The following is a 27,837-nucleotide window of genomic DNA, read 5'->3' as shown; positions in this document are numbered from 1 at the left end:
TCAAGTAAATCTAGAAAAAGAATATGGGTTAAAGAATGGATTGCCAGAAGGCCTAGTCTTGGAGTTTACGCGATGTTATTAAAAAAAAAAAGAAATGAAGAGACCCAAAGCATTTAAACAATTTTCTGCGAACGTCAGAAGTCGATTTTACTTTTTCTTTTTATAATTTTGTTCCACTCCTGGTTTGCTTGGGTACGAATATTATGTAGCTTCCGCTGAATCTCAGCCTCAGTTGTGTTGAATTTGTCAGCTATAAATTTGATTGCTTTTTGCTTTTTAGCTCTGTCTCTGTAAATTTTCGATTTTTTTTGCCACAATTCCGGAAATCCTTCAAATAAATTAATCAAAGTTATGGTATTTTCTTTCGACCACATACTCCATTTTAATATCGTTATTTAACACGTCTTCGAAAATCACTTGCACCAAAAACTTTCAACAAGACGGAAATAAATTTTAACTTGCCAGAGCACTCTCCTAACATGTTTACACTTGCAAGCGTCTTTCGTCGCAACCACTTCCCCGCCAGTTTTGTGACTTGCTGGGAGAGTGCTTTCGGATACTGTTTACATTATGCAAGTTTGGTAGAAGTGCTCTCTCAGACATATACTTGCGATAATTTACTTGCCCGTGTAAACTGCGCTTTAACTTGACAATAACTCGTACACCGATTCACTCAAAGGACTGTCAACCGAAAACGAAATGAAACCGAAAATGACGGATATTTTACTGGACGTTTTTCCAGAGATGCGCAGGGCTACCAACTGTTATATTTTTCAGACTACCCTCGTAGTAGTTGTTTGGGATGGACATTTGATTTCGATAAAAGTTGAAGTTTATGAACATAAAAATAGTTGAGCTATCGGAACCAAGGTCAGAATCACAATGGATATAGATTGAAACAATTACTATAGCGAACCCGTCGAGAATGATGAACATAACTGCTTTCGCAACACTTCTTAGTAATGTTGATTTTTTTCTATATCGGCTACCAAACCAATTCGATTGCCACTTATAGTTATCAGCGTCGCGTTTTTATGATAGGCAATGAGACGAATAATATTGTTTCATTATGCGGTTTTGTTCTTTTGATAAGGCATATTTAACATGGTTATGGTATTAGTCTAGAAAAAACAATCGACGCTGGTTGAAAAAAATATTTACAGTATTTTTTTAACCAGCAACTGCATAGGTACGTTTCTTTTGATAGACAAAAATAGACAATGGATTATTCCCACCATATGGAAGGACATGACACGATGGATCATAGTACAATGGACCACAGCTCAATGGATCACAGTAATCACGATAGGGGTTCTCATGGTGGTGAATCTATGAGTAATATGCATATGAGCCATATGGATGGTATGAATATGTGGGTAAGTGTCACACATGTATGAATATTTCCAGATTTTTTGAGTACATAAATATGTATATATTTAATTTTTTGTCTAATTTTCTTTTTTTTTGAAATATTAAGTAAGTTAATTATTTAATAAATCTCTTGCATATTATAGGTCTTTATTTTTAGCCGACCATACCAATAGGTATGGTAGGTTAAGATCGGCAAAAAAAAGTTTTTTAATAATAATTTCACTCAAAATGAGTTATTTGGGTCATAAATGACCTAAATACAAAATATTTTCATGTCTTTACTTTATACAAAACTTATTTTTACTTATACAAAATATTTAGTGTCTGTCTGTCTGTCTGTCCGTCTGTCTGTCCGTCTGTCTGTCCGTCTGTAACACGATAACTCAAAAACCGCTAAACCGATTTTAACCAAATGTGGCACAAAAATACTGTGGCACCCGAGAATCTGGCCATTTTGAGTGAAATTAAAAAAACTTTTTTTTTTGCCGATCTTAATAGCCTACCTTACCTATTGGTATGGTCGGCTAAAAAATTGGAAAAATTCCTTTACTTTGAAACTAAAAGATCTGCCTACCAACTTTTTATTAACATATTTTAGTATGGGCGGCTATACGTGCCTCCCGGCGCCAATTTTTATTTTGTTTTTTTAATAAAGACCTATAATATGCAAGATATTTTTAAATAGGTAATTAACTTACTTAATATTCCAAAATCAAGAAAAATACACAAAAACTTAAATATAAATTAGGAATAAAGAAAAACTAAATACAAAAATATTTATAGATTTTTTTTAATTACCATCTTAATATGTCAAATGTTATTTTTCCCAATGCTTCATTTCGCCTCTGATTCCTATAGTTTCTTTAAAGTTTATAAGAAAATATACCTTCCTATAAATCTAACAGGCTCTCTAATGTCTCTCTAAAGTCTGCCCAATAAGTGCATACATGACAGTGACAGGTGCCTGTCATTTTATTTCATAATTATTACATTGTATTATCATATTTGTTGTCAATATTTAGTTGAGTTGTCAATTTTATGTTGTATGTCGAAATTTTTCTTGACTCGTTGGGCAGACTTTATATATCAGGTGCGTCTCAAAAGTGGCTCAGCCCTAAACCATTTTTATTTTTTCAGATAAAAAAAAAACAGATTTGATATGTTAGTATGTGACATAAATTAGGATTGATTGACATATTCAATTGTTTTTGGTCACTTCCTGTTTCACCGGAAATGCCCACAAATTTTGATTTTTAAATAAAACTCTCGGTATATTTCTACTTTATCGATAGAAAATGACTCTCTGAATAGAATGACATATCGTCTGTCAACTTTTGACATTTTCGCATAGATGATTTATTTGAAATTGTAACATGCGGTTTATAACGACAAGGTGACTCGAAATATCAAGTGTGTGGTACCAAATTAAGCTTGATTTTCATGCATCCGTTGTCCGACGATACGTTGATACGATATTAATTTTATTGGTAGAATTTAAAGACTTTGATTGATTAGAAAATAACGCAGTTTTTTAAATGTATTGCATTTTCATGCCTCCGTTTATCGGATATACGTTGGTGTCATTTTATATTTTTGTTTCCATAACGATTTTGCTAATTTACTTATATTTTTATTAAGATTAAATTAAATTTGTCTAAAAAGTGTCAAAACGTCCGTTATCGTATGAACGGGTCCGTTGACGGGCTGCAGTAAAATATTTACGGACGAAAAGTGGCGCGAAAACGCTATGACCAATCAGAGCACCATCGGACCATCGTACGATACGTATAACGGATGCATGAAAATCAAGCTTTACTCGTAAAAAAATAGAAGTACATATTCACAGATGGGAGTATTATTTATACAGGGTTGTTCACCACATACGACACGGAGTATTGTAGCTAAACGATTAGATTTTTGCAAATTGTAAGTTTTGGGTTCGTTGAAGTACTATTAGAGCTACAATTTGTAAAAAACAAAACACGCCCAATTCATTCATAAAATAGGCATGGGCGTACGGTGTTATATGAAAATAATGTGTATCATAAATATAATACTCTAATATAATTTTTTTCAAAAAACTTTATGCTGTTTGAATCGTTACTGTTGAGTTAGCAGATAAACACTAAAAGCTTTTATTAAAGCTCCCTTAAATATTTTGAATCATTTTATTATTGTGTTGTTAATATAATAGAAGAAATAATTACAGCTGGGGATTGGAACCTTTGGTGTTACACAGCAAAATAAAACACTAAATCAGTACAATACACCAAAACACTTTTAATTTTACACTGGACGCACGTTTCGCTAACCATGTCTGCCATCACCAGATGATCAAGACTGAGTCTTGAGGTATATTTATTTATATCGGTACTAACTATATTTTTTTCTATAATACATAATTTTAGATATAACTATTTCCAGCAAAAAAAAAATCTTGAAAATAGTTAACTTTGGAAGCGCAAACAAAACATAATTTTACTCACCAGTAGATCCAATATTGCCTATTACACCAGATATGGTATCGCTCCGCCAGCAGTTTTAAAGGTTAGGTCATTTGTCTACCCATATGTTACATCTATGGAGGGCTTAAAAAGGAGATTTATCGGCAATGGGCAAATTTGAAATTTCTGTCCCCACTTTTAAGCAGCTTCCTCGGTTTGACAGCAGAGGCACTGCGATCGACTGGGATAATACATTTTCATTGTTAGTATACGATTTAATTGTGTTTTTTAATAAAATTTATGAGTTAATTTACAAATTTTTTAGCAGTACAACAATGAGTCGTGGTAAAATTGCTTTGTACCTGGCTGTACAAGTGGGAATCCTAATAAAAACAAGGCAAATAAAGAACGGGGTGAAAGAAACCCAAGCCTTTTTCAAAGCTCCTAATGTAAGTAGTATGATCTATTTATTTATAAAAATTATGGATAGATGTTAAGAAAAACATTAAAATTATATACTGTCAGTGTACAGATTAAATTATAAACCAAATTAATAGGAAATATAGCCTAAAATCAACATGTGTATAACATAACCTAGGAGGCCTTGTTATAAAATTAAAATAATTTAATACTTACTAGGTGCTAAAATTACCTGTTGACATGTACCTATATTAACCACAGTTTGAACAGTGCTATTGAAAGTGAATATTAAATATTTATACTTCAAGATCGTATTCTCAAAATAACAGCTTTAATAATGAAATTGTATATTAAATTTATATATTGTATATTTTATTTATTAAATTTAGTGGAATTAGTTAATAGAAACAAAAGTTGTAATGTATTAATATTGCTAAATAAATATTTATATGATGAAATAAGTCAGCGTATATACATATTCACAACTCTGTATTTTTGTGCTTTTGAAATAAACTGAGTACATTATTTATTCATTAATATTTTATTTACAAACCTACCTTATATTAATAAAGTGAATATCAATAGAAAAACCTTTACAATTATTAGGTGACATTGAATATAATATATCTTGAATTTAATTGTCTACGAAACAGTGACAATTTGCAAAACTTTGCTAATGACATTAAAACTTACAATTCAACGCTAGAAAAAACGCTATTGAACACAGGAAACGTTTCAGCTCAATATACCTACTCTCTAGTTTCAGCTATAAAAAGTTATGGAATAGATAACACCGATCAAAGGGTGCAATGGTAACGTTCGTCTTCAGTTTCCATTTATGATTAAGTTATTCCTGATAAAATACTCTTAATTTTCGTTATTCAATCTGTCAATCGCCATAAAACCACTACTAGTTCGAAAGATTTTAATGTTTATTAAAATGGTATCACACTAAACTGCATGTAAACATGTCAATTTCAAATGTTTTAATGAAAAACTATGAACCTTTAAACTGCATCAACAAAACTATTAATAAAACACTAACACAATCACACCATAAACTATTTCATTCGCATTTCTCATCAAGAAACAATTACTGTTTACATCAAATCAAAGGTTGAACTGGTGATAAATTTGTTGCTGGAACTTCTATCTTTTTTGTACAACAGTTCTAGGGAAGATTTATTTTAGCAGCTTATATGTTTCTTCGGTCGTGTATGCACTAAAAAGAACCACATAATAAAACATTTTTATAATATCAACTTAGGAAAAGGATATATTAAACCGGCATCTAATATAACCTAACTAACTTTTCAAACTCAAATTTAAGGTTTTGTATTCACAATTTTAGCCACGCACATTGCTCAATTAGAAAAACCACGTTTCTAAAAGCTAACTCTGGTAAAAATATGCCCAAATATTAACTTGGCTCTATAATTTATAACAAAATAGTTATTCTTGCCATAAGAAGCTGTGTATTTCTAGTATCCCAATCATCACAAGCGCCCCTAACGGCGATTTTCGAACCATAATTTTGCGTCTTCGATTCGCCTCCTCCTTTTAGACTCCATAGTTACATCCAAATAGATAATACTTGGCTATATTTTCGAATTTCGCGTATATATATTTATTGCTCCATTAATATTTATCTGTTATTTTAACATTTACGCCAAAAAAATTCATTTGATTTTAATAACCCCCTAAGCGTTTCCCTGCAAAAGGAAAATTCGATTCTTCCTGCAATTTTTGCAAAAGCTTTCTAATTGTGGCGACGAGTTTGAATTCGAGATAAAATCTATTTATCAAATTCCTGACCACTTCGAAAAAGTCGTTGAGCTTTTCGACAGCAGTCTCACGTGGTCGTTTCTTTCCAGAGAGGATATCATTTTATCGGGGTTAGTTTTCAGCCTTTTTTTTATCTTCTGTGTGAATTTTTTTATAGCCGATACGCTAACTCCGGTATAAAGAAATATCCGCTCAAGTTTACGTTTAAGCGGCAACTCAAGCGAACTCTCTGTAGCTTCTTCATCGCAAACCCTATTATGAACACAAGGAAATACACCAAATGAGATTTCATCCACGTTATTATTAACTTACCTATATAAATTAGCTATTATTTCTCTTGTCTGACTATGTAGCGTCTTACCCTTAACAAATTTATTCGTTTTAAAACACAAATATACGATCAAACTTGATATTAATAATTAAAAACTACGAACGAAAAACATTATAACAAGATAACAAAACAATAAAACACAACTTAACTATCAAATATACTAAAAATATAGGAATAAAGTTTAGGATAACCGGTATAAAATAATGAAATAAAGTAATAATGATCAAAAAAATGACACCGCCACTGGATATTTCAATAGTATTCAATATTCCTACTCTTTTCAGAAGAGACCGTGAAGTTGGGGATAAAGCAAGCGAATAGGAAAGGCGTAAAAGCCATGGCAACCGCGTGGTAACAAATCCTGTGACGTACTCGCCAATCATGTTCGATGAATAGGCGGCCATGCGCGGCTAATAGGCAGATTATACAGAATGAAAGAAATAAGTTATTAAATAAAAACATATCGAACAATATGAACTACGTTAAAATTCCTTAGTAATATACGTCAGAATATATGCTAAACACATTATATATAATAAAAATATATTAAATTTATAGTTCATGTCTGGCAATTTTGCAATTTTATAGATAAACGTGGCAATATCGATTTTTTTTTCTCGCATTCCTTCCGTAGCTACAGATCCGATGGTCAAACAGTAAGCGATTAGATTTTTGCAAATTGTAAGTTTTGGGTTCGTTGAAGTACTATTAGAGCTACAATTTAAAAATATTTTTACAAGATACAGAGCGTCCCAAATAAATAAAAAATATTAAAGTTGTATTTTTTTAAATGGAACACCCTGTATATTATTACATTTATAGTTTCTACGATTAAAATAAAGGTAAATTTGATTAAGGTTTGTTACACTTAAACCTTACCGTTTTTGAAATATTTATTGATCAGTTATTGAGTTGAATTAATAAAAATTATACTACCTTATACAGAGTGTCCAAAAATTTATAATTAATAATTACTAGCTTTAAACGGCAATAACTTGTTTAATTTAAATAGAACACCCTCTATATTTTACCGGAAACAGATGCACTATTTAATTGTCTACAAAATTGTATTATACCATTTTTTACCTATCTCTTGAAGATTTCGTAGAAAATGCATTTTCTTATAATTTAGACCTCATTTTTCACTATACCCATGGAATATTGACATTTTAGATTTTTTTAAAGCAACATATGTACAAAATGTTCATACAATACAGGTGATAAAAATTATAATATTGTAAGTCTATTTGTTTAAAAAAAGAAAACTATCTAAATCTTTGTAAAAGAGGATACCAATAATTATTACTAATTATTAATATATCACCATTATTTCCGCCCAAAAATTAGTTAATTACGTACTTAATTGTTTTAATTAATGAATTATTCATAAAATAACATAAATAAATGTGCATTTGATTAAGAAATTAATACAATAATAAGTTATGAAAATGAACATCTGTTTTTATAAATAAGCATTCGTCAAGAAATTAAATAAAATTTATATGGTGTTACTTTTTACCACACTGTGTAATACACACACACAAAATTCAATTTTTTAGTATTTGGAGCAATTATTATTAATCTACGTAAACAGTCAATAAAAAATGTAGTTTGAATAATGGGATCATATTAATTCTCAAAAAATATTTAAACAATCTTTTTATCTTTTAATAAAATAAGCGAAATATATCGACAATATTATTTAATAATTAGTATGTACTCTTTCAAAATTTCTTACATCTTTAAAGTAATCTAAAATGTCAATATTCCATGGGTATAGTGATAAATGCTTAGGATAAATGAAGTCTAAATTATAAGAAAATGCATTTTCTACGAAAACTTGAAGAGATAGGTAAAAAATGGTATAATACAATTTGATAGACAATTGTGCATCTGATTCTCGTGAAATATAAAGGGTGTTCCATTTAAATTAAACAAGTTATTGTCGTTTAAAGCTAGTAATTATTTAATATAAATTCTTAGACACTCTGTATAAGATAGTATTTTATTTATTATTGCAACAAGATATCTGATCAATAAATAAACTTCAGTAAATATTTAGTATTAAAAACTTTGATACCCTTGGAGAAATGAAGCCTTAAAATTTTTACTGCAATTTCATAAAATTGAAAATATTTCAAAAACGGTAAGGTTTAAGTGTGATAAACCTTAATCAAATTTACCTTTATTTCAATCGTAGAATCTAAAAATAGAATAATATACAGGGTGTTCCATTTAAAAAAACACAACTATAATATTTTTCACTTATTTGGGACACTCTGTATCTTGTAAAAATATTTTTAAATTGTAGCTCTAATAGTCCTTCAACGAACCCAAAACTTACAATTTGTAAAAATCTAATCGTTTAGCTACAATACTCCGTGTCGTATGTGGTGAACATCCCTGTATATTTTTGTATTTGTATTGACTAAGAGTGGGTCCCATGGGGGGGGGGGGGACCCTCCACTGAGGCCGCGAGGGCCTATTGTGGCTCAGTTTCTACACGCTCTAATTTACAAGAGCGTCAAAGTTCACCCTCAAGACCCAGCCTCCTAATATAGGCCGTTATGTCTGAGGGCGATATGTCTCCTAGGTCTGATAGGTCTAGCATGGGTTTGCCAAACATCTCAAACCTGGTCCTGCTTCCAGCGGGACAGGTACACATAACGTGCTTCATTGTTTCTGTCATCTTCCATACAGAGTCGGCATTCGGCGTCTTCCACCAGTCCCGTCCTCTGTAGGTAGATCTCAGCCGGCAGTGGCCCGTGTACACTGCAGTGAGCACACGCGTTCCATTCCTACCGGCCTTTAGGAGTTCTCCTGTTCTATGTTTGGATGGCCCTGCTAGGATTTTCTTGGCATGTTCCATTCCGGGACTGTCATTCCAGTCCCGGAATGTCGCACTCCTAACCCATTCACAGAGCCTGTCTCTTGCGAGATTTTTAGGAATGCTAAGTGTCGGTTCTGGGCCCACGAATGGCGAGCCTGCACCAATTTTGGCGAGGGAATCAGCACGTTCATTTCCCTCTAGGCCGACATGTCCCGGTATCCATATTAGCGACACTTTGTTCCTATCTTCCAGTATATTGAGTAGTTTCTTACATTGAAGAATCGTCATAGACGTGCTTTTCGTTACCTCAAGTGCTTTCAGCTTTGCTTGACTATCCGAAAATATCATATTGTTTTCCCGGTGTATTGCTGTTCTACCAGCAGTTGCACACAGGTTTCAATAGCATATAGCTCAGCTTGGAAGATCGTGGTGTGTTTTCCAAGACTGTAGTAGATCTCAGTCTTTGGACTGCTGCAGTAAATTCCTGCTCCAGATCCTTTTTCTTTTTTGGATCCGTCCGTGTACCAACACATTTCCGATGTAATAAACCGTTTCCCGGCTTATCCCACTCGTCCCTATTCGGAAACAGGACGTTGTAGGTGCGCGTCAAGAGTTGGACTTGTGGTGTGATACCCGAAACCATTCCCAGAATCTCATCCGACTGTAGTTCTTCTACTAGCCGGTTTTGTATGAACATGATTGTTCCTTGGCTTCCTCGTGCTATATTTAGAGACCATCTTGCCTCTCTTTCCAAAAGACTTTGAAGAGGAGGTAGGTCGAGTAGGGTTTCCATAGCTTTTGACGGCGTGGAATGGAAGGCACCAGTCACCGCTAAGCATGCTTGTCGTTGTAGTTTCGACAGTTTATTCTTTGCCGTTGTTTGGTTGTCTTTCTGCCACCAGGCAACTGCACCATACGTGATAATAGATCTGATGGTCGTCACATATAGCCAGTACATATTTTTGGGATTTAATCCCCAGTTTCTACCACAAATTCGGCGGCATGCCCATAGAGCATAGCAAGCCTTTTTTGATGTTTTTTTCCAGATGAGAGGTCCAGCTAAGTTTTTTGTCCAGGTTTAATCCTAGATACTTAACTTCCTCCGCAAACGGAATTGTCTCACCAAGAAGAATGGGCGGTTTCAGTTTGTCTGTTTTCCTTCTTCTGGTGAATGGTATGATCACGGTTTTCTGTGGGTTTACACTTAATTGTTCCAGTGTGCACCAGCCGTGAATTGCATCTAGGACTTCGTGTATTTTTGAGGAGATGTCCTCCTTTTTGTGTCCTTTTACTAGGATTACCAGGTCGTCTGCAGTCCCTGTATATTGCACGGGTATATTTTAGTGTACAAAACCTTTGGAAAAAGCAGAGGGAAAAAGCTAGTTAAGAGTTCTGAAATTGGCATTTCCAAAGCTAATATTGAAAATTTTTTGGTTTTATTTCTCGGAAATCTCCGTTTGGTTTTAGTTTTTATCAGTTAGATTACGAATTTGAATATACCGCGTGGAAATTGAAAATCGGACAATTTGGTGAAGGAATCTTATAAATAGTTAGTTTGTTGTGTGTTATAAGTTAGTAATTGTGTATAAAGTGAGAAAATAAATTCGTTAAGTATTTTATCGTGAGTTTAAATAGTGGACCCACGGAATCCGTAACAATATATTTATAGGCACGTAAGCGATAAAGTCGATAAGTCAAGTGATGTTGCTGGAAATTTTAATTTTATTTTATTTTTAAACGGTTGGTTTGTGGTACATTATGTGTATTACGATTTTTTTTAAAAGAAGAATTGAAAAATGCAATAATATACAGGGGGTTTATTTAAAAAAAATGACACTTTGATGTGCCACGACTTTATGACCGACCCTGTATACTTAAATTTATTACTCGCCAATAGATATTTAAAAACCCTATAACTTTTATATTTAACTTTTTTACAATACCTCGTATATTTTAGCTAATCATCAACCGTTCCCATGCATGTCAGCTGTATACAGGATGGTCCTCATTGTATTCCGGAAACTTCGGCAGCATATTCTGCAGATAAAAATAAGTTAAAAAGTTCGTACAAATGTACATACATATGTATGTCCTAAAATGCTTAGTTTCGAAGTTACAGGGTGTAGAAGTTTCAGTTTGATTTCGTTTTTTTTTAATAATTTCTGAAGTAACGTCAATATTTGGATGAAAATTGGTGTTTGGGGGTTTAATGCCATGAGAAATTTGATTTTGATGTCAATATGACTTCTACTTGTAGAGGGCGCCACCTACATATTTTTAACTGGTTTGAAGAGTAATAATTTTTGTCCATACCTGTATAAAATTACTGAGTAAAAAATAAACATTCAAAAAGTTTTTTACGTAAAAAAGTCTCTTGGTAAAAATCACTACGAGTAATGGTGCTTGAGATATTCGGAATCGAAATTATCAATACCTCTCATCGTTGACGTAAATTAACCACATTGACTAAATAGTTATTAAACTGAAATACTGAAATCATAAATTTGAAATGTTTTTGTCCCAAAAGTTCAACAGAACCTGTTTTTTCATCATTTTTTCGAAGAAAATTTTTTGATTATTAGTAAATAAAATAATAAAATAATAATAATAATAATATAATAATTAAATATTATTAAAAAATAAAAAGTTCTCAAATTAATCATTTCAGTCAAAAAACTATATTCTCAACATGTTTATTTTTTGTCAATAATGGCATGTATTGACTATTTCCATTCTAAATATCTTGAGAACGGTTGCTCGTAGAGATTTTTAGGAAGAGACATTTTTTACGCAAAAAATCACGGAAATGTATATTTTTTCACTAGGTAGTTTTATACGGGTACGGACGAAAAACTATTACTCTTCAAATCAGTTAAAACACATGTAGGTGGCGCCCCGTACAAATAGGACTCATCTTGATATCAAAATCAAATTTCTCATGTCAAAAAACTCCCAGACACTAATTTTCATCCAAATATTGACGTTACTTCAGCATCTATTTGGAAAAAATCGAAATATTACAACCTAACATCTACACCCTGTATCTCAGAAACTAAGCATGTTAGGACATACATACGAAGTTTTTTACTTATTTTTATCTGTAGAATATGCTATCGTAGTTTCCGGAATACAATTCGGACCACCCTGTATAATTTTTACCCAATAGAAAAATAATTACAAACTTTATTACCTTTTTAATGCCAACTGATCGTAAGCTTCATTAGAAAAAAACATAAAGAAAAGTATGGACCCAGTAAATGGCGTCTAGGCCATGATCTTCACAAAATTATCATCGATTATCATTCTCCAGCCGTCTTTGACGCCGTTTTTTAGATTTGCTATAGTCTGTCCAACGAATGGATATGGACAGAACATTTGTTGTCTGTCATTTTAAGACAGGTAAATTATATTATCTGTCATCTGTCAAAATCTCTCCTGCCTCGTTGGGCAGAATATACAACATAACATGCGGGCTCTACGCATTGTATTCGTTGATATTAGATTGATTACATGCTCAAAGATTAGTCTTAATTTTTGGTGAGGCCAAGCGCGGTACTATATGAAGAATTATTAACTGGAAGAGAATATTTAAAATTCTAATCTCCAAGATCATAACTATACATAAAATGATTAGTTCAGTAGTATCAGCGATAATAAAAATTGTCTCTGGTAATAGTAAATTTTATTTCATACTGTATCGTAAAACGGCATCTTTACATACTTGATTTCCAGTCCCGAAAATATGGATTTACAGTAATAATGTTTTAACCGGACCGAAATTCTAAAATTTTAATTTTTACTAAGATTTCTATTCATTCAGAGAATAAAACTCGAATAAGTATTTTAAAACAGTCTGTTCTAAATGCTTATGCAAAAAGAAACAATAATTTTATTTTATATGCACACTCAAGTTGATTTTAATCCTTTTTAAAATAAGTAAATTCCTGTGACTCCGCGTTGACATAATTATAAGAACTTTTGCGTTTCGTGGATATCCCAAAGCATTCTGCACCAAATTCAAATTTTATTTCTTTACTGAGTACTGACAATATTTCCACCAATAAATACAATAGTATCCGAACCATACATAAGCGGATTAAAAAATACTCAATTATTTAAAACATAGATAAAGATTTTAAAATTTAAACGTTCTAAGAAATGATATTACCCTGAAAAAATCTTGGTAAACCCAGATATATGCTGGTAAACCCGATATGAATTCCTGTTAAGTAAAACAAGTTTATGAACTGTTTCGTACTTGATTTATAAAAGAACAATTTATATATATTATATATTTTCGTATTGCAAATGACATACGTTGTTAAGCATTTTATGTACTATAAATAAAGGTAGATAAAAAATCATTTAGAGGATATAAATATGTAACATTAATTTCATAATTTTGTGCTTATTCATTAGTGCACTTTAAGTAAAAAAAACTATTAAGAAATACGACTACTACTATTATGGTACGACAATTATGATAATTTATTTTTTCTTTTTTTTTAATGTTGTACAGGGTAAAAATTTTGAAACATTTAGAGTTTTGTCTAAATGGCCACATTCTTATTTTCAAACAAAACGAGATTGTTGTTGAGATTGGTCTGTTACCATATGACATGAATCACGATTAATTGACTTCCTGTTGATAGTTACCTCCTGATCATATGTCAATTTTTAACATCTTCAATCATAAAAATAGTAGTTTAAATTTCAATCTAGAGTGCCATGACTGTTATAACTTGTGACCAATGTGCCTTGGAAAAATAGATTTGACCGTCTAATGTTTTTCGTGTCTTTTCCTTTTTTTATTAGTGCGAAGTTTGATTCGAAGAATCAGGTGTGAAAAAAAATTATGAAAGTTGTGCCACAGATGGTAAAAAATATTGTTACGGATTCCGTGGGTCCACTAATTTAAACTCACGATAAAATACTTAACGAATTTATTTTCTCACTTTATACACAATTACTAACTTATAACACACAACAAACTAACTATTTATAAGATTCCTTCACCAAATTGTCCGATTTTCAATTTCCACGCGGTATATTCAAATTTCAAAAACTGTCTCAGTTGTCGATGGCTCCGGCTTATATACTCTATTGACTGCTTCTCGAAATTTCCCCAATTCTCGGAAAGCGTACTTCTTCATACCAGACAATTCTATTGTCTGATTCCCTTACTTCTCGACTTGACTAAAAAGATGGCGCCTGAAAAAGTCTTTTAATTTCTGGCGGATACGTTGCGGTTGTGCAGGCAACCAGTAATACATTTTAATTTCTGGCGGATGCGCCATTTTTCTTGACATTGCCCCCTCTCAAATTTGATCGTCCCGATCAAGGTTTCCTGTCTGGTATCTCTTCAATCGATCCAGATGAACTACTTTCATCTTACTTCTAGGGCTGCGATGAATCCGGTACACAACATCATTTATCCTCTTGATGACTGTATAAGGACCTTCCCATGCTGGAGTTAACTTTGGGGACCTTCCTTTCTTGCGCTGTGGGTTATACAACCATACCCTATCGTCCTGTTGAAATCCCGTAGAATTAGCTCTGAGGTCGTAATGAGCTTTCATCCGGTCACTGGCTAGCGCAATCTTACTTCTAACGGCCTTATGAATGTCCAATAATCTTTCCTTCCTAGCGATTCTTTCGAACGACAGTCCAACGCTATCCTGTTCCATTTCTTCCCCAGATCGAGTACTTGGTCTTTGTCTAGCTGCGCAAATCTTACAACGTTGACACCATTTCTTAACATCTTCGCAATAATCCACCCAGTAAAAACGGTCTCTCAGCTTACTCAAGGTCTTGTTTACTCCAAGATGGGCTCCAGTTTTACCACCGTGAATTTCTTCCAATACCTGGGTGACTTTCTTCCTTGGTACCAGTAACTGAGTTGTTACTGTCCTGCCATCCGCACTTTCCCACGTGCGCTTTATCAATCCATTCTCAATCACCAGTGAATTCCACTGAGCCCAGAGAGCTTTGAAAACGAGCCCTCTGTCCGCAATATCCTGCCACGGTGGTCTCTCGCCGTTACCTTCCTTGAGCCGTAGTATTGCTCCGATGTCTGGATCTTCCATTTGATCTTTCCTCAACTGTATCGTCGTCCATTGTTCGTCAGTTCTCAGTTTAAAATTCCTTACTCTGATAGTGCTTTCGCGATGTTTCATTTTCTTGCCCAAAGTAGCTCGTCGTCGATCTGGCTCGTTGTCGATAATTTGTACCCGTCCTACACGGCACCCAACGGTTTTCTCTAGTTTCCCCAACACAGTCTTCTTGGTATCACCAGGTATCATCACAATTTTCGATGATCTTTCTTCCATATTTCCTGGTCTCTTCTCTTTAGATACAGAAAATTCCTCATTTCCGATTTTCAGGATGTTTCTACGGTGATCGAACGAAAAACCATGTTGACTGATCACATCCATACCCATGATAAAATCATCTTCAATGTCTGCCACTAAAACGCTATGCCGAAACTTCAAATTCCCTAACTCCAATTCCATGAAAGCCTCTCCCCGTACAACGGCCATTTCCCCCGTAACTGTACGTAAATACACTCTTCTTCTAAGAGGCATCATCTTCAATCCTTGCACGGTTAGTCCGCACCAACGATACCATAGCGCCTGTGTCCACAGTCATTCGAATTCTTCTACCATTGACCTTCCCGTTGATCACCAAACTGTCAGCGGTTTTCCTAGACTCTAACGGAAAACATCCTAGGGGCTCTGTTTTCTTCAGCCAATACTCGCTCATTAGTGTTGATTTCCTGGTGCTTATGTTCTCTCGATGGTAAACGGAATCGCATTTGGACGCGGCAATCCCGTTTGATGTGGCCATTCCTGCCACATCTATAGCAACTTATGTCCTGGGATCTTCCGATGTGCCGATGTTCTCTGGATGGTGAATGGAATCGCATTTGGATGCGACAATCTCGTTTGATGTGGCCATTCCTGCCGCATACATAGCACCTCATATCCTGGAATCTTCTTTGGTTCTCTGTCTGGGTGTTGTTGACTCTCTTGTTCACTAGTAATTCACATAGTTTATTAAACATCTCCTCCAAACGTATGTGAGAACTTCCGGGCTGTTCCTCGACCGTTACCGATCTTATCTTCGGTCTAGGGATGGCGCTAAAAGCAGCTTCAATTTCTAGCGCCCTGACCAGTGCTTCGCTGCTGGTAGAAAATCGGGATATTTGCAGCGCCCTCTGTAATTCGTTGTCCCTCAGTCCGCTGATAAAGCACTGAGCAGCGAGTTCCTCCCTAAATCCTTCCGGTGCTTCAGGATACGCTAGGTGTACCAGCCGACGTAAGTCTGCTTCAAATTCCTGCAGACTCTCTCCGGACCTCTGCAGGCGTGACTTGATCTGGGCCTGTAAAGTTGGCGTCGATGTTGGTCGCCATATCTTCTGTCCAGTGCAGCGACCAAAGTTTGGTATTCCTGCTGTTGGGCTGCAGGAATAGTTTGCAGGAGTTCCAGGGCAGGGCCACGCAGCGCGATGACAAGTGCCGCTGCTTTCTCCTGGTCAGTCCATCCATTGGCAGCAGCCGCTGCTTCAAACTGGCGGTGGTACATCGTCCATGTCGTTTGTCCATCGTAGGTCGGGGCTTTAAGGTTCGCAGTTCCCGGAACGCCAGGTGTCCTTACTTGTACCTTGGTCTTCTGTAGGTCCATCTCCAACTTTTCTATCTTCTGCTGAAGGCGCTCCTCCAGATCTTCTACGGCTTCTTGGAAGTGGTTCTGCTGTTCCTGGCAACGTTCTTCCAACATTGCTTGTTGCTGTTCCCCCAAGCTTTTCTGAAGTCGAATTTCTTGATTTTCTAAAGTTTTCTAAGACGGTCCTGATCTTCTTGTCTTTCTTTCTGGCGGCGCGTTTCTATATCTTCTAAAATTTCCCTCCATTCATTCTTCTGACGAATTTCTAAATTGCCTAAAATTTTCTCAAGCCGGTCCTGTTCTTCTTCTTTGTCTTGTTGTCGTTGAATTTTCAAATCTTGGAAAATTTTTTCAAGCCGGTCCTGTTCTTCCTGTTTCTCTTTCTTTTGACGGGCTTCTAAACCTTCTAACATTTTCTCTTGATTTTCCATAAGTATTTTCTGTAGATGGTCTTGTTCCTCTTCTTTCTCTTTTTCTAGTCGGGCTCGCTCTTCTTCTCGTTCTTTACGGAGTCTTTCTTGCTCTTCTGCTTTTTCTTTTCTCAGCCTCTCTTGTTCTTCTGCCTTCTCTCTTCTCATATTCTCCATAAAATCGCCCAATAATTTGCTTACTTCTTCCATTTTCTTCGCTTGTTCTCTTGTACCAACCATAAAAATACTCTAATTGGGTCTAAAAATCTTCCAATCCACTTAATTTCTTCTTAAAATCCTCTTGAATCGCACTTCCGACACCAATTGTTACGGATTCCGTGGGTCCACTAATTTAAACTCACAATAAAATACTTAACGAATTTATTTTTCTCACTTTATACACAATTACTAACTTATAACACACAACAAACTAACTATTTATAAGATTCCTTCACCAAATTGTCCGATTTTCAATTTCCACGCGGTATATTCAAATTTCAAAAACTTTCTCAGTTGTCGATGGCTCCGGCTTATATACTCTATTGACTGCTTCTCGAAATTCCCCAATTCTCGGAAAGCGTACTTCTTCATACCAGACAATTCTATTGTCTGATTCCCTTACTTCTCGACTTGACTAAAAGATGGCGCCTGAAAAAGTCTTTTAATTTCTGGCGGATACGTTGCGGTTGTGCAGGCAACCAGTAATACATTTTTAATTTCTGGCGGATGCGCCATTTTTCTTGACAATATTATCAAACGCTTTCCGAAAAAAAAGGAAATAAATATTGCAAGATTTTCAGAATTAGCATTTAAATTTTGTATTTAAAAGGAGCGTCACATAGATTGGTACCTAACAATAATAAAAAAAAACATTATAAGATGTAAATATTTGGAAAGTTTCCAATCAGATCGGGAATTTTTAAATATTTTAGTGTTTGATTTGGACAACTGAAGTTTTCGGCATTATCTGGTGGTATTAGAGCAATCAGAGCTAAAATCTCGTCCCGAAGCTCTAGGCCATTAATATCATGTTTGTCTATGTTCGTTAAATAGAGATGAAGATCCATACAATGCTTTGTTATTTCCTCTCGATTGATATTCCTGAGAACTGTGAAGTCGTATAAAAACGATAAATAGTCCGAGTGAGCTTTTAACAGGTTAAACCTTTCCTGGAGTGCCTCATGGATTGTATCCAGGACAACAAAGAAAAATTCGATTTTAAACTTTTCCTGTGGATCTAAAATTGACTGACACTGATTCATACAAAAACAGTCTAGTTTTTTTTTTCTGGGACGAGCTCTAATATCATTAGTAAAAACTGCTTCAATTTCCAGCTCTTCTGCCAGCTCTACAGCATCCACTAATATTTCTCTAAAATGGTTGTCAGTCCTTATTTTGACAAAATCGTCGTCGATAGCTTTTAGAGCTTTTGTGGACTCAGTGATGTCGAGTTTCTCATTCTGAAGCAGTTTACTAGTTGCATTTATATTGTTGGAAATTTCGTACCGAAAATGACCATTTTTCCAAAATTTAGTACTGATGTACCGAATTTGGTGAAAATGTACCGAATTCAGTACAATTGTACCGAAATGGCCGCCCTCAAATTTGGCCGCCTGGAGCAACTGCTCCTCTGCTCCACCCCTCAGGACGGCCCTGTGGATGGTCAAACCGTATTTTTATCATAACTAATTTTTTTTTAAATGGAACGAGGGTCGCTCATTAGCATATTTGAAAAAAGTATTTTTCTGCGAATAATTCCGTACCACATACTTGGTATTTCGAGTCAAATTGTCGTTACCTTTATTGTCGTGGCACTCTAGATTGATATTTAATATATTATTTTTAAGCAATTTCTGATTCATGTCATATACCAAATCTCCTTTTTTATCTGGATAAAACGTTAAGTTATAGTGTTGATTAAAAGAATTGGGAAGATACGCAACCTAATGGGCAAATTCGTGACAAGACTGATTTGATTTCTCCTTACGTCTCAAGTGCTATACGGTGGAGCCTCTAGTCGTTCTGCAACCAACATAAAACACTCATTTTCTCTAATTCGGTTAGCGAAGGCATATCGAAGACGGTGTGGAACTGAAAGCGGCAGTGTTGCCATATTAAAATGTGTAATATCTGTAATACGTTTGACGAAAATATCCTTGGATGAAAAATCCGCGTTTAGGTATTTATTCCTGTTAAACATAGAATAAACAACAAAAATCAAAATTCATTTATAGATACTGAATATTTCGTATGGTCGAAAAAAATCGTTTAGTTAGGTTAGGTTAGCGCATCTTCTTATTCCTTCAATCAACGGTTATAGGTATGAGTCACGTTTGAAAAAAAAAAAGGTGTAGGTAGTATTTAATAATAATGATTTATTCCATTTTTAGTTTCAATTCTCCACTAATGCAACTGTCCTATTTCAATCCTGGCATTTTACTACCGTCGGAGGCCTTATTGGTTCGATGATTGGAATATTTATTATGGCAGCCCTTTACGAAGGTCTCAAATATTATAGGTAAATCATAACAATTTAAGATTTTTTCTAACAAACACATATATCATAGTAACATTGTTTAGATAAGGTCTGCCCAGCGAGGGATGATTTCGACAGGCTACATTCCAAAAATTAACATCAATCAAAAGCAACTTTCTTTTGAATTAAGATGTCACACAATTCCCACTATCATTCTCTCGTTCGGCAGACTATAATAATTTTGTTGCTGAATAAATACTTAATAAAAAGCTTTATTAAAGTTAAATTATTTAATATAATAGTAAAAGTGACCTCTATTTGCAAGATTTTTTGTAAGATTTTATCTCTGTTTCTTTGCTAATTCCGATTTGGTTTTAACGATACCTCATCGATACATTTTCATTTATTTTGACTTTCTCTTATTTATCGGGTCAGTTCGAGGCTAGTAATAGTAGGTTAATAATAGTAACGTATGATCGAAAAAAATCGGCGTCCAGTTGGCTTGGAAATGAACGTCGATGACAACTCATAACCATCGATCATAACCATGGATCATAACCATGGCTGACGCCGTTTTTTTCGATCATACGGTATTTTATTATACAATATAGCAAATCGTTATTTAAGAATTATTTTCTTCAAAGACAGCCTGTGGTTATTTCGACACTTGCACTGTATGAAAATCTACAAAAGAAAATAGTTATTTTTTTGTAAATACCTCAGCGTTAATCTAACGGAGACCAACTTGTCAGCGGTGATTTACTAATAAACAAATTTACCTAATGGACAAAAAAAAACGTTTCAGGAAGTATTAAGTAAGCCTCCCGTCGTCGAAAGCAAAAAAAACAAAGAACAGAGAAAAAAATGTATTTTATATAAAAATTATTATATTTAAGAATTGTTGTCTACAACTAATTTATATTTACCAAATATAGCAACAAAATAGTGGTAAAAGACTACCAATTCTCCAGGATACACAAAAACACTTTATTTCAAACTGCTGCTTTTGAAGTGCATTATCAGTAGATGATTAAAACTTAAAATAGTCGTTAAACTTGAAAAAAACTGAATGGTACTTGAAAAATTAATAAACTTTTTCATACAAAATAAATATCTTTTACATTTTTGTTTATTATGATTACTAAGTTTATAATATTACTAAGGTAAAGTTATAATATTCTTTGGTAATGTAGAAATATCATATATTATCAAAAACATAGAATGTAAAAAAATACCAAGTCTCGCAGCACATGCCACACAACTCTTCCAGGATAAAAAGTTATGAGATCTCATGTAAAACCAAGTCACTTTATTTTATTTAGTGTCTCTTTAAGCACATATTCAACAATTTTGTTATAAATTGTTAGTATCAATATTAGACATCTTTATTTCTGGAATAATTATAATGACTTGGCAATTGCATAGAACCATAATTATAAAAGAATAATCTACCATTTCGATTACTAAACTAAATAAAATAAACTGATTTGGTTTTACATGAGATTTTACAACTTTTTATAGTGGAAGAATTGTGTTGTGATACTTGGCATTTTTTTACATTCTATGTTTTTGATGGGATCTCATTTCTTTTTGTAGGTTACCCTCCTATTTTTTTCTCTGGTAATATATCATTCAAAATAATATTAAAGAAGTTTGACTAGCAATAATTCATAAATTTTAAATTATTGTATAAAGTCAGATAATATCGAGTGGATTAATTCTAGTTTTCTAACGACTTGTGTTTCCGACTTTCGTTAATACAATTTTCGTTATTACAAATTTCATCTTTAAAAATATTCAATTTATGATTTTACTAATGCTTATTCAAAATCATGATTTTGTCAATTTTACACTTATTTTATTTTTTATCTCAAAAACTATAAGAGATACATATAGGTTAGTAATAGAAAAATTATGAGATATGAAAGTAGATTACAGTTGAGGGTTGGAACCTTTGGTGTTACAAAGCAAAATAAAAATACTAAATCACCACAATACACCAAAACACTTTTACTTTTACACTGGACGCGCGTTTCGCTAACCATGTTAGCATCATCAGCAGATGATTATAAACTAAAGTACAATCTACAAGTTTATATACTCGCTCAGTGGGCACCGAGTGGGCGTGGCAAAATCTAGCCAACCGAGTCAGACCCCACTGAGCGTAACAGTTAGATTTCCGCCACTAGAGTAGTAGGAACAAAGAACTTGAAGGAATTGGACCGTTGTTCCTGTTCATACTATCTTTACATTTATTAATTCTGATGCTTTCATATGCATCTAATTGCCTGTAATTTGAGACTTGTTTAATTAATTTTAAATTATTAAGATCTATACAATGTTCTTTATCAACAATATGTTCGGCAACGCGAGATTTATCCGGTCTACCATATCTTATGTGAGCTAAATGTTCTTTAAATCTAGTTAATATCGATCTTCTGGTTTGCCCAACATATTTCTGATTACAATCTTTACGAGAAATTTCATAAATACCCGACCTTTCCAGTGGAGGTGTTTTATCCTTTGGATTACCTAATAATTGTTGTAATTTATTATTAGCACTATACACAAGTTTATAATTGACATTCTTAAAAATTCCTTTTAGACCACGGGATAACTCTCTATCAAACGGTATCGAAAAATATTTAGACGTATCTTTCTCCACTTGAAAAGTCGAATTTTCAGAAATCATTAACCTATACCTACGTTTTCTAATTAACTTATCAACTAGGGAAGGAGAATATCCATTACACTCAGCTACATTCCTAATGTAATCTCTTTCTATTTCATATCTTTCGTTGGAAAGTGGGAAACTAAGTAATCTATGAACTAAGAAATAGAAACTAGCCATTTTATGTTCAACACTATGATGTGATTCATTAGGAATATATCTGCGTGTGGTCGTATTTTCCTATAGATATCAAATTCCAGGCAATTATTAGTATTTCTAATAACTAATACATCTAGAAATGGTAATCTGTCGTTGTTCTCAATTTTATGCGTAAATTTAATGGAAGGAAAACGATTATTTAACTTAGAAATAAAATTATCTATGGTGTCTGAATGTGTGTGTCAAAAACAGCAAAAATATCATCCACATACCTAAACCATACTCTTGGAAAATACTCAAAACTGATTTCTAGCCTCCACTTCAAACCTGCTCATGAATAAATTAGCCAAAAATGGAGACAATGGATTACCCATTGCTGTACCTTCCCGCTGTTCAAAAAAGTTGTTATTAAATTGAAAACAATTTTGTTTCATACATAACGATGTAAGCTCAATATATTCAATCACAGTTTTGTTGTCGAGACCATTTGCGTTCAGTAATTCCTTCAAGTAGCCTAAAGTATGTGGAATTGGAACACTTGGGAACAACGAATATACATCAAAGGAGACCAAAATTTCACCTTCATGCAATGTTATATCTTTAATTTTGTTAACGAATTCAATATTATTTTTAACTGAGAAAGAAGGTTTATGATCACAGTTGAGGGTTGGAACCTTTGGTGTTACACAGCAAAATAAAAATACTAAATCACCACAATACACCAAAACACTTTTACTTTTACACTGGACGCGCGTTTCGCTAACCATGTTAGCATCATCAGCAGATGATTATAAACTAAAGTACAATCTACAATTTGAGCGTTTATATACTCGCCCAGTGGGCACCGAGTGGGCGTGGCAAAATCTAGCCAACCGGGTCAGAACCCACTGAGCGTAACAGTTAGATTTCCGCCACTAGAGTAGTAGGAACAAAGAACTTGAAGGAATTGGACTGTTGTCTCTTGAAGGAATTGGACCGATAGTAACAAATAATAATAACGCTGATAATATTTTAGATAGATGGAACAGGTGCCTTTATATAAAAATTCAAATTTTCAAAACAGTCTTATCAACAGTTCTTCTATAAGTATCGCCGCAAAACCAGTTACCTGTAGCGGATAGACAGCTAACTTTTAATCCATAAGGATATTCGAGATTTTTCATTTTTTCCTTCCATTTTAAGCTTAATGCTACCTAAAATTTAAAATTTGAAGTTTGTAACACTTTTACCTTTAAATTTTGACGACGGTGTTTTTGAATCACTGTTGAAGTTAAAGAAATTTGATTAGCAATAATTCATAATTCTTGAATTATTGTTGATACAAATATGATACACTTACTAGAATTATTGTTAAATTAATACAAATAAAATCAGACGAGATCAATAAAATTCGATTAATTTTAGGTTTCTACCTTTTTTCTCGACTGGAAAGTCAGTAACCGGCAGCGGCTAGACAGCTAACTTCTAATCCATAGGGATATTTCGCGATTTTTAATTTTTTCCTTTGGCTATAAGCTTAAAGCTACTTAAAATTCAAAATTTGAAGTTTGTGACATATCTGGAAGGGTCTTGAATTAATATGTACCTAGTAAGTGCATTTTGATGATCTGTCAGTAGATGTACCTACTTAGTCAGTGTCGAAATTAAAGAAAGAATCGATTTGACAGATACACCGAATCCTAAACATGACAGAAAATACAACCCATTTTTGAATTAACTTAAGTAGGCAGCTGTCACAATCATACCTTCTCTATAGTTGGATATAGATTATAATTATATAGTGTTCTCAGAACAATATTATTAATTGTAAGTATTGCTAATAGACTATAAAAGTTTGTTTGTGGTATTGTCTTATCTATACAAGTAAATAATGAGTAATTTGATTAAAATCTACATTTATAATCGTATTTGTTTTTTTATAAAGTAAGCAAAAATCGAAATACTCGAAAATTGTGTGTGTGATTGAATTCCATAATATACACATTTTAGAGCCAAAACACACGAGTCGGTTGATGGGCGTGGCTACGCAGCGGCTGTGCAGCCGGCGTCGGATCTTTAATATACAATACTCACGGATACAAAACTCACGATCAAAATCTATTACGATCAAAGTCATAACATAAATCATCGTATCATAAACGGCCTCGTATGTTTTAACTCAAGGCGCAACCATGATACAAAGAATACAAGGTATGATATTGCGCAGGTTGGTCACTACGTCACAGGTGATAAACGGCACCATTGGTCGATAAGCTCTGCGCGCCAATTTCAAATTGTCAAACAGATTGTGTCATCTGTGAAATTAGATTGTGTCAAAATGTGAAAATAATTTTTCAAATGTCAAGCTCGATGATTTGACATAACTTTTGGGGTTATGTCCTAATTCTTCCCTACTTTAGGTCTTTTTTTATTAGTGGCAATTGTACAATACGGATATTTTTTTGTATGGCGTATGACGTCACAGGTGGTATGCGCAAACTTAACGAAATTGGAGCCGCTATCGATCATACCTTGTTTTCTTTGTACCATGAGGCGCAACTATACAAAACAGCATTGTTTATATAAGAAAGTATTAATTCCTCTGTTGAAAGGGTGTTAATCACTGCGACCTTAAAGACCCCCCTTTCTTCAGTTATAACTCATCATACAGTCTATAACCGTTGATTGAAAGAAATGGGAAGATACGCAATTTAATAGGCAAATTCGTGACATGGGTGATTTGATTTTTCCTTACGTCTCAAGTGCTGTATGATGACCCCAATCGTTCTGCGGCCAACGCATAAAACACTTATTTTCTTTAATTCGGCCAGCGAAGGCATATCGAAGATGGTGCGGAACTGAAAGCGACAGTGTTGCCATATTAAAATGTGTAATATTGGTAATACGTTTGACGAAAATATCTTTGGAGGTACTGAATATTTTGTATGACGAAAAAAGTCGTTTAGTTGGCTTGGAAATGACGAATATTGCAATTTACCAAAATATTTTACATATGAAATAACAGCGATCTTCGTTTCCAAGCCAACTCAGCCGCCGTTCTTTGTTTAATCATATAATATATTAAATTGTTTAATGGTCGAAAATACATACTGTACACAGCATCTGTAAATCTACTGATGAATCCGTAGTTCCGGCAACCTATCACTCTGTTGACTGAAAGCAGAACCTGCAGAACTACGGTACGGTATTCTTTATCCCCTACGCTGTAAACGACGCAGCGGCGCGGTGCAGAGCTAAACCAGCTAAACTAAATCTCGGACAGGCTAACGGTAACGGCAGCTACATCTCAGACATGTTCCGTGCCACGAAATCTCTCATAAGGTTGCGCATCTTCTTATTTCTTCAATCAACGCTATAACTCATCATACATGGGGATCTTCCTGTTGTAGGGGGGAGGGGTTATTTCCCATCCTCCTCTGACAACATATGTTCATCCTTCAAGAACCTGATACCGGTATTGTCCCGAATCTATAATAGAGGATATCGTCGTCAATTTTTGATATTTTTAGGGAGAGCGGTTTAAAGCTTCTTACTACTTCTATCTCAATACCAACCAAAATATATTGTAGTACTTCAATACTACAACTAATCAATACATTTTGGTTACTATTGAAAAAAAAGTCGCAAAAAACTTTAAACCGCTCTCCTGAAAAGTATCAAAAAATGAATTACGCCACTTCACGATATTGACGACGTTATATCTCTTTTTTTCTATTGCCTCCTTCAATTTGAAGTTAATTCCTTGTGTGAGGACCTGACCATGACCCTCCTCCCTTGAGATGATGACTCGCCAACTCGATGTCCTTACATTGTAGTTCTGGCAAAGCTGGTTACTTCCCTGCTTGCCTCCCGGTGTTGGACGCCATCTTGGCTTTTTTTCTCCATGCCGAGGATATATTTCTTACTAAACCACATTAAAATATTTTAACATTGAACGTTTCCATAGTTCAGTTAATCATCAAAATAATTTTTTATTCCTGTATTAATGAGTATATAATTAGCTAAATGCATCTAATTAAAGTATTATGGAGTAATATATTATTAGTGATTATTTTTGTTCCATTAAATTACTGTTTTTAATTTTAGGGAATATTTATTTTGGAAGACGTACAACGCCCTACAGTATAGGTCAGTTTCATTACCTGATAAAGGGGCAGTTTCAGACGAACCGCAGATTGTGCAGTAAGTTTTTTTTCAAACATTTTTTACTATATTTAATACTTATTTAAAATAGATTTGCATTTTTTATTACTCCTCGGAAATAGCGACTACTGTTTTTTAAACATTACCTAGTATTTTAAACCACTTTTACATGGTTAAAAAGTGTACTTTTAAAATTTAAGCCAATTTATAAGTTATAAATATAGGGAACTGCTATTACAAACGAATTGACTTAATATTCAAAGAGCTTAAGACTGGATAAGTATATACCATATGATAAAAAAAGCGATGTCAAAGTGTCTTGTGAAGTGAAAATGGCAATTTCTATCGGGTTATTGTTTAAAAATTGGCATAAAAATTTGTCAAAGATTAATATTTAATTTGGAAAAAAGTAAAACATTTACAGACTCAGGCCTATTTCAAAACAACAATTTTTACTGAATCGATTGACTTTTTATGATATTTAAATATGTAATTATTAATTTTTTATTTTTAACAAATGTTTATGTCAATTTTTGTTAAACTGACTTTTTGTCATCTGATGGCGATGACAACGTCAGTTTATTAAAAATTCTTGTCGACCCGACAGAAATTATTATCGGTTGCCATTTCAAAGGCCACTATGACTCCGTTTTTTATCATATGGCATTGTAAATCGTGTCCCAGAACATAAGCTATTATTATTCTTATCATTATTATGGACATGGCGTTTTAAAAAATAGCCTGATAGCTTTGATATTCATAATGAGTATCTTTTTCTGTTTTTGAAATAATAAGAAATTGTCATTCTTTGCTTTTCTATCTTAATTTTGATGCACGGTGTTGCACAAGTTCGAAAATGTTTCACAAAGTTGACCTATTTATGACGGCTAAAAATAAGTAAAGATAAAATTAAAAGTACATTAGGAAAGCAGATAGATATTTCATTTTATAAGAAAACAAAACTATATAGTTTTATGTGCATAGTTTTTAACTGGCATTAAATAAATATTATATATATGTATTCTGTAAATTAGTACGAATACATAACGTCCTAATGATTCCAAACCCACATCAAACTCAAATTTGTCTCTTATTTTGGACAAAATGCCTTCTGATAAGTCACTCCTCGAAT

General features: G+C 33.8%; 1 protein-coding gene and 1 long non-coding RNA gene across 6 annotated transcripts in view; one reads left to right on the top strand and one right to left on the bottom strand.

Moving 5' to 3' along the window:
* LOC115876928 (high affinity copper uptake protein 1-like) overlaps positions 1 to 27,837 on the top strand; it is a 42,474-nt gene that overhangs the window by 3,079 nt on the left and 11,558 nt on the right. For 4 of the 5 annotated variants that reach the window (XM_030892998.1, XM_030892980.1, XM_030893006.1 and 1 more), the window contains exons 2-4: positions 1,208 to 1,376; positions 19,647 to 19,774; positions 26,649 to 26,744. In XM_030892998.1, the coding sequence (XP_030748858.1) occupies positions 1,221 to 1,376; positions 19,647 to 19,774; positions 26,649 to 26,744 (380 nt within the window). In that variant the 5' untranslated portion in view covers positions 1,208 to 1,220. Of the gene's footprint in view, positions 1 to 919; positions 1,377 to 19,646; positions 19,775 to 26,648; positions 26,745 to 27,837 lie in introns of those variants that run through there. The other variant, XM_030892986.1, reaches the window with a different exon arrangement.
* Positions 5,106 to 5,756, bottom strand: LOC115876965. The gene is made up of 2 exons (XR_004049244.1): positions 5,546 to 5,756; positions 5,106 to 5,457 (listed from the first exon to the last, which is right to left on the bottom strand). It is a non-coding gene; the product is annotated as an uncharacterized LOC115876965 (long non-coding RNA).

Source organism: Sitophilus oryzae, unplaced genomic scaffold (genome assembly GCF_002938485.1).
Source record: "Sitophilus oryzae breed Bouriz unplaced genomic scaffold, Soryzae_2.0 scaffold_1059_pilon_pilon, whole genome shotgun sequence".
In the NCBI taxonomy this organism is placed as follows: Eukaryota; Metazoa; Arthropoda; class Insecta; order Coleoptera; family Curculionidae; genus Sitophilus; species Sitophilus oryzae.
The sequence above is the reverse complement of the archived record's forward strand: the minus strand, read 5'-3'. Positions and strand labels throughout refer to the sequence as shown.